General features: G+C 43.5%; 2 protein-coding genes across 2 annotated transcripts in view; one reads left to right on the top strand and one right to left on the bottom strand.

Annotated features, from left to right (window-relative positions):
* Positions 1–2177: 2177 nt before the first annotated feature.
* LOC138823676 (uncharacterized) lies at positions 2178–7982 on the bottom strand. The gene is made up of 3 exons (XM_070017179.1): positions 7717–7982; positions 7187–7361; positions 2178–2560 (listed from the first exon to the last, which is right to left on the bottom strand). The coding sequence occupies exons 1-3, from the start codon at positions 7965–7967 to the stop codon at positions 2474–2476; spliced, it is 513 nt and encodes a 170-aa protein (XP_069873280.1). The 5' UTR covers positions 7968–7982; the 3' UTR covers positions 2178–2473.
* LOC138823669 (zinc finger protein 691) overlaps positions 7363–13016 on the top strand; it is a 92524-nt gene continuing 86870 nt past the window's right edge. Inside the window, exon 1 of the mRNA XM_070017158.1 lies at positions 7363–7420. Within this exon, the coding sequence (XP_069873259.1) occupies positions 7392–7420 (29 nt within the window). The 5' untranslated portion in view covers positions 7363–7391. The remainder of the gene's footprint in view (positions 7421–13016) is intronic.

Below are 13016 nucleotides of genomic sequence, written 5' to 3'. Positions count from 1 at the left end.
AAGGATTTTAATATATCAAAGTATAAAAAGCTCATTGATAAGGTATCAGATTCTATATTGCAGTTAACCTTTAAGAAACCACCCCTAAACTGGGCACTAGTGGCTCATGCCTATAATCCGAGCTACTCATGAGGTTGAGATCTGAGGATCCCAGTTCAAAGACAACCCAGACAGGAACATCCCTGAGACTCTTATCTCCAATAAACCACTCAGAAAACTGGAAGTGGTGCTGTGGCTCAAGTGGTAGAGCACTAGCCTTGAGCTGAAGAGCTGAGGGACAGGCGCCCAGGCCCAGAGTTCAAGACCCATGACCAACAACAAAAAAAAAAAAAAAAAAGAAAGAAAAAAGAGAAATAAACCACCCCTTGCTGAGTTTGGGTGTGGAATCAATAGGCTATAATGATCTACAAAGCTTTGAACTGGTGGTTCTCCTGCCTCAGTCTCCTGAATGCTTTGATTACAGGTAAACCCTACCATGCCTGTGAAAAGTCAGTTTGTTAAGTTTTACAATCAACTTAATGCAGTTTGAAAATTTTTGCCCTATTAGGGTGCTTTTACATGATAAGAATAGGCCCAAGGTTTAGGCATGCAAACACAAACAGACCCTAAGGGTCAGAATCTTTCCAAACAATGCTTATACATTACTTAGTCTAAAATGATGATTTCCCTGTAAAACAATGTGAAAAGTGGTTGTTGAGGTACACATTCTATTTACCACATAATTTATTTCTGAATTATGATCCTAAGAGGAAGAAAACAAGTGGGGAAAGAGGCTCTCTGAGCCCCAATAACTCAGGTCATTTTGCTCCCAAACAGAGCTCTATCTAGTATACTATGATAATAGCATTTTCTTATGTTTAAAAGGTAAACTGCTCCCTAATCCTCATCCAAAAAAAATAAATTAATTAATTAAAAAAAAACAACTCAAACTTGGTGGCCACTATAGGATCTGGTTACCACTTATGGGGATCATCAATATAGAGATTATCCTCAGCCAGGTGAGACTCTTCAATAAACCACTCAGAAAAATGAAAGTGGCACGGTGGCTCAAGAGGTAGAGCGCTAGCCTTGAGCTGAAGAGCTGAGGGACAGCACCCAGGCCCAGAATTCAAGCCCCATGACTGCCATAAAAATAAAAATAAATCTATATAGAGATTATCCTTAGCTGCAACTCAGGTACTCAAAAGCATCTTCACTGTGGGTTAAGATTCTAACACCTCAGTTTACTCCTTAAAAAAAGCCATAGCAGTTAGAATTATTCTCAATGACTTCAGAGGTAGCAGGGACACAGAGATGGGACAGTCAGAGTTCTCAGCCACACAGCAGGGAACATACAGGCATTTTCAGCTCTAAGAGGTGGCAGTGTTTGGCTTATATGCCTGTGATCTGCCTTGTTTCCATCTCCCCCCACTCCCCAATAAAATATCCAGAGAGAACAACTTCCTTTTGTTTAACACTAAAATCACTCTAGCATTAACATGTCACAATGAACCCTAGTCCTGAAGCAAATGACTGGGGCAGAAAGAATTTTATACTTTGATCCCTAAAAATGGTGGTTGAATGGTGAGTGAGTGGTTTCTAAGGGATAAGTCTGATAGAGAAGCCCCAAAGATGCAAAAAAATGGTTTACACTGTTTACTTCCATCAAGAGAAGGCTTTCAGCTCCTAGCCCTAGTGGCTGAAATGGAAGGAAAGAATCACATATTTCTACCTGTGTGATGGAAGACTTATGGTCAGTAGGGTACATAGAACTTTAGTCAACAGGAATGAACATTGGAAAGTCATCTTCTCCTCTCTACCCTGCCCTGCTCAGGGACCAGGGTCTTTTTGCTTGCTGAGTGTTTTTTTTTTTTTTTTTTTTTTTTGTCAGTTGTGTGGCTTGAACTCTGGGCCTGGGCACTATCCCTCAGCTCTTCAGCTCAAGGCTAGCTAGCACTCTACCACTTGAGCCACAGTGTCACTTCCAGTTTTCTGAGTGGTTTATTGGAGATAAGAGTCTCATGGACTTTTTTGCCCAGGTTAGCTTTGAACTGTGATCCTCAGATCTCAGCCTCCTGAGTAGCCAGGATTACAGACATGAGCCACCATCGGCGCCCGGCTTGCTGAGAGTTTCTTATTGCCCACATTTTTACTTCTTTCTATGGCTAGGCACTCCCACCCTAAAGTGTGAGCAAATGGTCATTTCATAAGTATTTTATTTGTACTTTTGGAGAAGATACAGTTTTTACGAGAAACACTGATTTTTCCCAAACAATAGAAAAAAGGTTTAAAAAAATCTATAAGAAGACGTCTCTTCAGCAAGCACTGGGTGATTCAGAGTGGAGGACCCAGTGAAGCAGAAATTACACATAGGAAGTTCAGAGTTATCCACAAATGTCTTCTTGTCTAGTTCTGTAATCAGCTCAATACTAGGCATGAGCTCGCTCACAAATAAAGCTCCAGGGTCTCAGTTGGTAAGAAACCCAGGACTGGCTCACTCCCCAGGCGGCTGCATCTGTTTACAGAACTCATCAAACTGCTGCTGCTCCAGCTCTGTCATGACTCTGTTGAGGGCATAGATCTGAAGTGAGAAACAGATATGTTAGCAACAGAAGCAGCTGCTCAGAGGGCCTACACAATAGAGGCCAAGTCCTCTGAAAATGCCAAACTGCAACAGAAACAGCATGAGCAACAGTAACTTGGGAACAGGAAGGCAGGCAGTAATTCCATCGGGGGAATGAGAAAGAAGCAGCAGTTTGGTCTTTAGGGTATGGTAGGATTTGAACAGGATGGTAAAGTAGAAGATGCTTTGTATAAATAAATACAATGGAAAAACACAGGTTCAGTTCTGAAGACTTCTAAGTATACTAATACAGAACATACAGAGTCCAGGGTCAGTGCTAGGGAAAGCAAGACAATGGAATGCTACACACACACACACACACCCTTTATTTCTTTTACAAATTGAGACATTTCATGATTAGTCTCAGTTCTCTAGTGAATAGTTACAACAGAATGTCTCTTGCAGTTTTCTTTCTACCACATTTCTAGTACCATGGCCTGCCCTCGGCTACAGTGTACTTCTTTCTACCTGGACCAGTGTAACAGATGCCTCCTAAGTGCCTGATAACCCCTGCCTCCCCGGACCATACATATACACCCCACTCAAGGCCTCTAGTTACCCTTCCCAAAGCACCAAGGTGTTTTGGGTGCTCCCTTGTACACTTACCTTTGCTGATTTTCCAGTCTGCAGATAAAGTCCAGATCCCTTGGCATGGCATTTAAGGCCCCAACATACTTGTTTGCTTTCTCTAGCTCCCCAACTCCTTCTCTATATTCTCCACCATGCCTACACTCTTATTTCTTTAGTTGGGTAGTTGATATAGAGGTTTTTGTTTTGTTTTTTGTTTTCTGGTAGTTTATTGGAGATAAAAGTCTCATGCAATTTCCTGCCTGGGCTGGCTTTGAACTGTGATCCTCAGATCTCAGCCACTTGAGAAGATAGGATTACAGGCGTGAGCCACCAGTGCCTGGAATGATATAAAGGGTTTCCTTCTTCCCCTTTCTTCTGTGTAGTATGGAGTTTGAACTCAGGATCTTATGCTTGCTTGGTAGGTACTACACCACTTGAGTCATACCACCAGCCCTTTTTGGCTTCAGCTATTTTTAAGGACTGACCACCATCCTCTTACCTGTACCTTCTGCATAGCTGGGATTATAGTTGTGAGCCATCATACATGGCTCATTTGCTGAGCAAAACATTTTAACTTTTTGCCTGGGTTGAACTTGAACTGTGATTTTCCCAATCTCTGCCTCCCAAGTGCTACTTTGATTTACATACACACATACACATTTTAAAATATACATATTAAAACCACTTCTGCCTCATTTATTCAATAACTAGTGAGCATTTGAAATCTGCATCTCACTTTCTCAACAGCTGAAAGGGATATTAAATAGCATCTTGCAGACCTTCTGATCAAGGAGGCAAGGAGTTATAGGGAAGGGAAGAATAAAATAAGCAAGAGAAAGAAGAAACTACAAATGAAGAGAGGGTGTATAAGCCAAGGAATGAAAGACTTGGTCAAGAAAGATAGGGTCACTTAGCAGTGCCATATGGAAACTGTATCCCTGCCCCTGCCATGCAAGGGGTTCTGTGACATTTTTACTGTAGGAGAGGACACTAGGCACAGGGAGAAGGAAACAGCAAGGCAGCTGTAGAGTGAAGCCAAAGGCAACAAAGGCTTTTAGAGACCTAACTCCTGCACTCTGATCACAACATGGCTTTAAAGCAAGGATAACCTTCTTCCCTCCCCAGGGCATATGCTTTATACATTCCTACTTTATTCCAGGAAAGATTTGGTAAAAGGGGAACATAACACCTGCCTTGGAATGGGTCTGCATGTATTCATTCATGCAGGTGCTGGTTGGGCTCCAGCCTGGCTAAGAACCCAAGTGCCAGCTGTCACTAGAGTACAAGCTTAAAATTACATCTCAGCAAGTGACCATCAACATAACCAGTTGTTTAATTTATAGTCCACAAGAAAAGCACAGACTGAATGCATGGAAGCACAATGACTCCTGATCATAACTGCTGTCAGTTATTGTATATTTTCACGCATACTGTTTTGCTTGTCTTTGTGGTCCTAAAGATTGAACCCAGGAAGGGCCTGGAGCATCTAGTCAGGTACTTTTCTTTTTTTTTTTTTTTTTTTTATTTTATTTTTTTTGGTGGGTCCGGTTGTGGGGCCTGAACTCTGGCCTGGGCGCTCGCTGTTCCTCAGCTCTTCAGCTCAAGGCTAGCACTCTACCACTTGAGCCACAGCGCCACTTCTGGCTTTTTTTTTTTCTTTTTGCTTATGTGGTGCTGAGGAATTGAACCCAGGGCCTCATGCATGCAAGGCAAGCACTCTGCCACTGAGCCACCTTCCCAGCCCTAGTCAGGTACTTTTCACTTGAGCTTCATCTCCAGCCCCCTTTTGTTTCCTTTTGTGCCAGTCCTGGGGTTTGAACTCAGAACCTGGGTATTGTCCCTGAGCTATTTTTCTCAAGGCTGGTGTTCTACCACTTGGGCCACAGCTCTACTTCTACCTTTTTTTTTGGCAGATAATGGGAGATAATAGTTTCACAGACTTTTCTGCCTGAGCTGGCTTCAAACCATGATTTTCAGATCTCAACTTCCTGAGTATCTAGAATTACAGGCAGAAGTCACCTGTGCCTGGTAGTATTATTTTGAGACAAGGTCTTGACATATCTTTGCCTGAGCTGGTCTCAAAATCATGATCCTCTTGTCTCTACCTCTCCAGAAACTAGATCACATATCCTCCTCTTTCTGTTCCTTATAACAGTGAGTGAAACAGATTATCATCCTCATTTTATCAAGAAAGTTCAGAGAGGTTAAGTATCTTGTACAAAGTCACGTGGAAAGAACTGCGAAGTCAGACAAATAATTTTAAACTGTGGAACTTCCCAGGAAGGGTGTCAATAAAGACATGAATAATGTCTTTATAGTATGAATAATCTTTATAGTATTCACAGAGGACAGTTGCAGAGGGATGTTTCTCACATCACCCCTCCAACTCTTCACCATAGAACAAAGCAATAAAATGATCCCAGGGCCTGAATCCAGAAAGAAATCAAGACCACAGCCTTTAGACAGTCTGCCTAAGCTACAATGGTGATTTCAGCTCATTAGATTAGCTTCAAACATGCTTTTAATTTATTATGTTAGCTGGAATGTAAGCTTCATAAGGCAGGGATTCTTCTCTGCCTTGTCTGATCCAGTGTCTCAAGTTCTTGTGTTCCTGGCACATAGCAGCAGCTCAATGCCTGTTAACCAGTGGATCTGATTTAAAACAAACAAACAAAAAACTGCCATGGGCTAGACCAAAAGGAAGGAATGAGAGCCTTTAATGTGCTAGTAGGGGAGCAAGATTTCTGGAAGAAATTTGGCAATGTCTAGTAAAATTGTAACTGTGAGCTGAGTTGGGCACCAAAGACTCATACCTGTAATCCTCACTATTCAGGAAGCTAAGATATACGGATCACAGTTCGAAGCCAGCAAGTACTGGGAAGTCCATGAGACCAGAAAGTCTGTGAGACTTATTTCCAGTTAACCACCAAAAAGCTGTGAGTAGAAGCATGGCTCAACTAGTAGAGCAATAGTCATGTTCAAGGCTTTGAGTTTGAACACTAGTACCAGCACACATAAAAAAGATTCTTGTGCTACTTACTTTGTATTACTTACACATAAAAAAGATTCTTTTATCTTTTTTTTCTTTTTGCTTATGTGGTGCTGAGGAATTGAACCCAGGGCCTCAGGCATGCAAGGCAAGCGCTCTACCACTGAGCCAAGTTTCCAGCCCCATAAAAAAGATTCTTGTGCTATATCACTTTTAGAGCTCTAAAAGTAATGTAAACAAAATACAATAAATGGAATTTTATTAGCATAGAAAATTTAAACAAAAGTTGTACATTCAAGGATATCAAAGTATTTGAATGTAATGGTATTACAAAAACAAAACAGTGCTCACCTATGAGGAAGAAATAGACAAGGGGGATTTTATAGTTATGTGTGATTTTTATTTATAAGAGTCCAGGCAAATATGACAAAATGGTAACCACGACCAATTTCAGGGGCTGACCACTAGGTGTTTGCTAATTAATTGTCCATACTTTTTATTTTCCTCAAAATAAACAAAGGAAAATATCAGTGAGGGTTTTTTTCTTTGGGGCTTTTGGGGGAGATGTTAAATATTCATGTCTGGATGTGCTTAAAACTAGTACTGTATACAGTCTAAAGCTTTTTCTTCTTACCCTGATTGTGTTGGAAGAACAAAGGAACCCCCTGGTGGGCTAAAGCGGGCCTTTACCTGGTACTTTTTGAACCCAGTCCGAAGCATGTGCTGGCTGCTGGGACCCTGGTTCTCTCCCTCTCCGATTCTCACCCCTCCCTCACACTTAGCTCCTTTGGCTCCTTTCCTGGGGTCTCTCCCACAGGGCCAGGAGTCATCTGGGGACCTGGCACTGCTTGGGATTCTGACACTAACTTGACATATGATTTTCTGGATTCCAGACGTCTCCTGTCTCTCCAAATCTTCGTCTTTCCTGAGGGGCAAGCAAGACACCCCCAGGAGAGTCCCTCATTCCCCAGTTTTCCTCGGCCCACGGGAGGCAAGGCACACGGAGCCCCGCCTCTCTCTCTCACCTCTGCTCTTTGTCTCTGCTTCAGCTCCTGCTGAGCAGACTTCTGCTTAGCCTTCTCCACCCGGCTGACAGGTTCTTTAACTTTGGATTTTTCTTTCCGCGCAGGGGGATCCATGGCTTGGCCGCTGATGGCTCCGTGGTCGGCTGACCTGGATGCTTCCGAAAGAGGCAGCTCTCTACAAAGAAGGACCTGCCGGTCGCTCACAATGCCTGGGCTGGGCCCTACCTCTGACAGGTGAGGCGACGCACAGGTGGCAAGACCATAAGCCCTCGGTCCTGCCTCGACCTCCCCGCTCCGTCAAACGGGGGACCACGGTCACTCCCCCGGCCTCCCTGCGGCAGCGGCCGCGCGGGCCTCCGACAAGTAGACCCGGGGCAGCAGGACTCCGGGCCACTTGGGCCCGGGGCTCCCCGGGCCTGTCCGCGGGGACAGCCGCCCCAGGGCCCCCGCCAGCCGCGCGCAGCCCGCCCCGCCCCGCCCCTCCCTCCCCTCCCCGCCCCGCGGCAAGATGGCGACTCACGACTCAATACCTCTCGCTCCCTGGCCTCGAACTTCGGGTCTCCGCTGAGTCGCAGGCCGGGCCCCACGCCGGGGACACCTTCGCCTTCCCCTTCCGCGGGACCCCGAGCGCCGGGCCCGCCGCCCTCGGACTGGGCGGGCCGCGCCGCGGAGGCGGGGTCGCGGCCGGAGCCTCCCCCGCTCGCAGGAACCTCGGCGCCTGCGTAGAAAGCACAGGGCGGGGCCTGGCGGGGGCGGGGCCTGGCGGGGGTGGGACGGGCATGGGGCCGAAGAGGGTTTACGGAAACAAAAGGTTTGGGTGTTTTGGTTTTGATTTTTTACTCCCCCTCCCCCCAATATCTTTGAGGACAGCTGCTAGGCCTTGTAGACTAAGAGCTGAATCCTGGGATTGGAACTGCTCTGCGTTGGAATTCTGAACCTCAGGTTCTTAATTCGGAAAGTGAGGCTCGGTGATTGCCACTTTCCTGAGAGCTTAATGAGGAGGGTCAAGGAAGGGCCTGTTTACCACAGTGATCTGACAGAAGAACTGGCAGTACAAAAACAGAGACTTGTGGTCCATGGGTAATCAAGGAGATGTAAATTAAAATCGTTGTATATTATTCCATGTGCCAGGTTAGCAAGGATTGACCCAAAAAGATGCAAAGTAACAATTATAGCTACCTTTCTTTAGACCTTCTTGTAGTCCAGGCACTGTTTCCAGAGTTTAACATTTACTCACCAATAATACTTATGTAATACTTATATAGCGATTAGCTATTATTATCTCCACTTCACAGGTGAAAAAGATAAGTGTCTCAGGTCACTCATTTCTAGTAAGGGCTGGAACAAGTATTTTAGGCAGCATTCATGGGACAGTGACTTATACAAAGGAAAACAGGTCAGGCCACCCCCTTTGTACAAAGTAGAAAACACTGAAACAAATGACCCGGTGTTAAGCAAGTAGTGAGTGGGTAGCCCAGATGAACACTTACTTCAGTCTAAGGATAAATTGTTATATCCTTTCTGGGGACCAGCTTAGCACTAGATGTTAAAACCTTAAAAATGAGCACAACATACAAAAAGATCATTCTGACCCAATTTCTTTTATCTGAGGGATCTAAACTAGTCAAACTCTAAAAATTAAAGTGAATGGTGGTTGGTTGTCAGGGTAGGGAGGGTGGCGAAAAGGAGTTACTGCTCAATGGGTATAGAGTTTGTTTTGCAAGACGAAAAACTTCTAGAGCTCTGTGACACAGTGACGTTAATACTATTGTACCATACACTTTTGTAACTGAAATAATTTTCAGACCTATTAAAAACCACTACAACCATTGACTAAGTAGCTTCACTTTTGAGAAGTTATCCTGAGAGACAGTGATTCCATTGTTGGTGAAAACAGACCCGCTCCCTCCCCCCCCCAAAAAAAATCTTTCTTCAACTACAGGAATGAGCCAACTGAAACCAAAGCTTCTCATCCTGTCTGGGAAGACTATGACCTAAGATGAACTGACTTTGAATTTTTAAAGACAGATCCTTGGTGCTTGAATGTGCTGTTTGTGCTCTGGGGTGTGCGATCCCAGTTGGGCTACCAAACCATGACTAGCTAGAACAGATGAGAATGTTCATGGGGTGATCACCCTGAGTGGGAATAGGAGACCAGGTTCCTGTGCTGCTCCTCCAAGGAGTGGAAGAAAGTAGGAATTGAACAGCTGCTGCTCAGCACAGCTGACATGTCCGGAGTGCCCGAGTTGGCTAACCTCCACAGAGGAGTCCAATTTGTTCTCAGATACCAACAGCTGGGCAAGAGTGTCTCTACATGCTTTGTGAGGCTGGGCACTCCGAACTGCCATGATGGTGGCAGCATATCTGATTCAAGTGCACAGTTGAGCCCAGAAGAGGCTCTAGGAGCCATCACCAAGATCCTGTCACACATCTACACCAGACTTGGCCAGTTGGAAGTTCTTATAAAGTTCCCTAAGGAGATTTCTGCGAGAGCAGTAATCAAACACATCACATCAAAACCTTGAGATGGCCAGGCGCCATCTTGATTACAGGCTCATGCCTGTAATCCTACCTACTCAGGAGGCTAAGAGCTGAGGATCACCTTTCAAAGCTAGCCCAGGCAGTAAAGTCCATGAGACTCTTTTATTTTTTTTGGGTCCGGTGGTGGGGCCTGAACTCTGGGCCTGGGTGTTGTCCCTCAGCTCTTCAGCTCAAGGCTAGCACTCTACCACTTGAGTCACAGCGTAACTTCCAGCTTTTTTTTTTTTGCCTATGTGGTGCTGAGAAATCGAACCCAGGGCTTCAAGCATGCAAGGCAAGTGCTCTACCACTGAGCCACCTTCCCAGCCCTCCATGAGACTCATCTCCAATTAACCACCAGAAAATCAGAAGTGGTGCTGGGTTCAAAGTGGCAGAGCTCAAGTAGTCTTGAGCAAAAAGAGCTCAGGAACAGCACCCAGACCCCAAATTCAAGCCCCACAACTGGCAAATAACAGCTCCCAAAACAAACTTTAAAAAAAAAAAAAGTATATAGTTAATTTTATAGTTTCAAAAAGAAAAAAAAAAGAAAAAAAGTTATCCTGCCAAGTGCTGGTGGCTTAGGCGAGTAATCCCAGCTACACAGAAGGCTGAGATCTAAGGATCATGGTTCAAAGCCATCCCGGGAAGGACTGAAAAGCCTGTGAAACTATTATCTCCAATTAACCATTAAAAAAAAAAAAAAAAAAAAAAAAAAAGCAGCCGGGCGCTGGTGGCTCACGCCTGTAATCCTAGCTACTCAGGAGGCTGAGATCTGAGGATCGCGGTTCAAAGCCAGCCCGGGCAGGAGAGACCGTAAGACTCCTATCTCCAATAAACCACCAGAAAACCGGAAGTGGCGCTGTAGCTCAAGTGGTAGAGCGCTCGCCTTGAGCTGAAGAGCTGAGGGACAGCGCCCAGGCCCAGAGTTCAAGCCCCACGGCCGACAAAAAAAAAAAAAAAAAAAAAAAAGCTTGAAGTGGAGTTGCAGCTCAAGTGGTAGAGCACTAGCCTTGAACAAAAAAAAACTCAGGACAGAGCCCAGCCCCTGAGTTCAAGTCCCAGGACATGCACAAAAATAAAAATAAAATGGTTTTTTACACTTGATTGATGGATTTCCAGATTGGAAATCACTTTCTTTCAGAATGGTAAAGGCATTAATTTATTATCATCTAGCTTCTCATAGGCTAGATACTTTACAAGTTTGATTTATTCTGATTTCTGTTATTTCCTATGGAAAATTTATTTGCTCATTTGTTTCTGAAACACTTAGGTTATTTTTCCCCTTCCATCCTTAATATTCTGAATTTTCACAATAATGTATTCTGTAAGCTTTTCTCAGTTATTGTGCTGAGTACTCAGTGGCCCTTTTTCAAATGGGAAATATAAGCTTTAATTCTAGGCAATGTTCTCTAAGTTCAATCCTTTCTCTCTTTCTCCTTCCCTCCATACCTCCCCCCCATCTCTCTCCCAGTATGTAGCTCTTGTGCTGACCTCAAACTCACCATCTTCTTGCCTTAGCCTCTTGAAAACTGGGATGACAGGTGTGCAAACCCATGCTTGGCTCCTATTTTTATTTTATTTTTTTTCACTAATTTTTAAAATTGTCTTTTAAGTAGTTGTACAAAGAAGTTCCCATTCTACAAAACAATAAATGAGTACAAGTGTCTGACAACATTGTCACCCATCTCTCTTAACCCATCCCTTCCCTCTTTTTTTTTCTTTAATTGAGATTAGGTGATTACATAAATTTCACATATTTCACAGTATTGTGGAATAGTGATACTTAGAGTCACAAACACATTTTAACCTTCACAAGGCAAATGGTCATTATCATTGTCTATATAGCTCATAGATGAGCTTTGACAATACAAGTTATTTTTTCCGCATCAGGTGATGTTTACATTTCTGTCCTTTTGCTTAGTGTAGGCTGTTCCTACTTATTCTGTTCCTCCTCCTGGCTTCCCTCTGTTGTGTGCATATATCTACCATATATATGGTCTAGAATATGTAGTCATTTAGCAATGATATGATCAAATGGGTGGCTGTTTGTTTCTTGAGTCCTGTTACTTTGCCATATCTTCTTGTATTTTGGCTTTAGCATCCACATATCAGGGAGACCATGTGCCATTTGTCTCTTTGTTCTTGGCTAACTTTGATCAAAATAATCTGCTCTAATTCCATCCATTTCCCTGCAAATGCCATTATTTTGTCCTCTAATGGCTGCATAATATTCCATTATATATAGGTACCACAATTTTTGGATCTACTCATCAGTAGTAGGGCATTTGGGTTGTTTCCAAATCTTGGCTATTGTGAACAGTGATGCAATAAACATGGAGGTGCATGTGTCTTTGTATAATAGATGCCTTGGAGTGGTATGGCTTGGTCATAGGGGAGGTCTATATTTAGCTTTCTGAGGTATCTCCAGACTGTTTTACAAAGTGGTTGTATTAGTATACATTCCCACCAGCAATGCAGTAGGGTTCCTCTTTCTCTACATCCCCTACAGCATTTGTCGTTGGCTGACTTTAGGATGTGGGCCATTCTGACTAGAGTAAGGTGGTATCTCAGTGTTGTTTTTATTTGCATTTCCTTTATAGCCAGGGATGATGAACATTTCCTCATGTGTTTCTTTGCCATTTTTATCTCTTTTTCTGAGAAGTCTCTCTTTAGTTCCCTTTCCCATTTCATGATTGGTTTGTTAGATTTGTGAGGAGTTAGTTTGAGTTCCCTGTATATAATGGATATTAGGACCCTTGTCTGATATTTTGCTGGTAAATTTTTTTTCCCAATTAGTTGGATGTCTTTCTAGTTTGGTTACTATTTCTTTGTCTGTGCAGAAACTTTTTATTTTAAGGTAGTCCCATTTGTCCAGTCTCTTTCCAATTTGTTGTGACCCTAGGACTCTGTTCAGGAAGTTCCTGCCTGTGCCTATAAGTTCAAGTATCTCTCATACTCTGTTCTGCAGTAGTTTCAGAGTATCAGGTTTGATGTTAAGGTCTTTAATCCACTTTGAGTTGATGTTAGTGCATGGTGATAGGCTAGGGTCCACTTTCAATTTTCTGCATGTGGCCACCCAGTTTTCCCAACACCAATAGTTGAAGAGGTTATGATTCTTCTACTGTATGTCTTTTGCTCCTTTGTCAAATACCAACTGACTGTACATATGTGGCTTTATTTATGCATCCTCTAGTCTGTTCCATTGGTCTTCGGGTCTCTTTTTTGTACCAGTACCAGCTGTCTTTGTTATTATGGCTTTATAGTAGAGCTTGAAATCAGGTATCATGATCCCTCCTGTGATATTTCTTTT

Source organism: Dipodomys merriami, unplaced genomic scaffold (genome assembly GCF_024711535.1).
Source record: "Dipodomys merriami isolate MVZ:Mamm:240054 unplaced genomic scaffold, mDipMer1.0.p SCAF_121, whole genome shotgun sequence".
NCBI lineage: Eukaryota > Metazoa > Chordata > Mammalia > Rodentia > Heteromyidae > Dipodomys > Dipodomys merriami.
Note: the sequence above shows the minus strand (reverse complement) of the source record. Positions and strands in the feature narration are given on the sequence as shown.

Bases quoted from the DNA above. Each gene is read 5' to 3' on its own strand.
- LOC138823676 (XM_070017179.1), bottom strand. From the start codon at position 7,967: ATGCCCGTCCCACCCCCGCCAGGCCCCGCCCCCGCCAGGCCCCGCCCT. The intron at 7,362-7,716 runs GTATTGAGTCGT...CCTTCTTTGTAG, and splicing joins TCGAGGCCAGGGAGCGAGAG to AGAGCTGCCTCTTTCGGAAG. The intron at 2,561-7,186 runs GTGAGAGAGAGA...TTCTCACTTCAG, and splicing joins AGCAGAGACAAAGAGCAGAG to ATCTATGCCCTCAACAGAGT.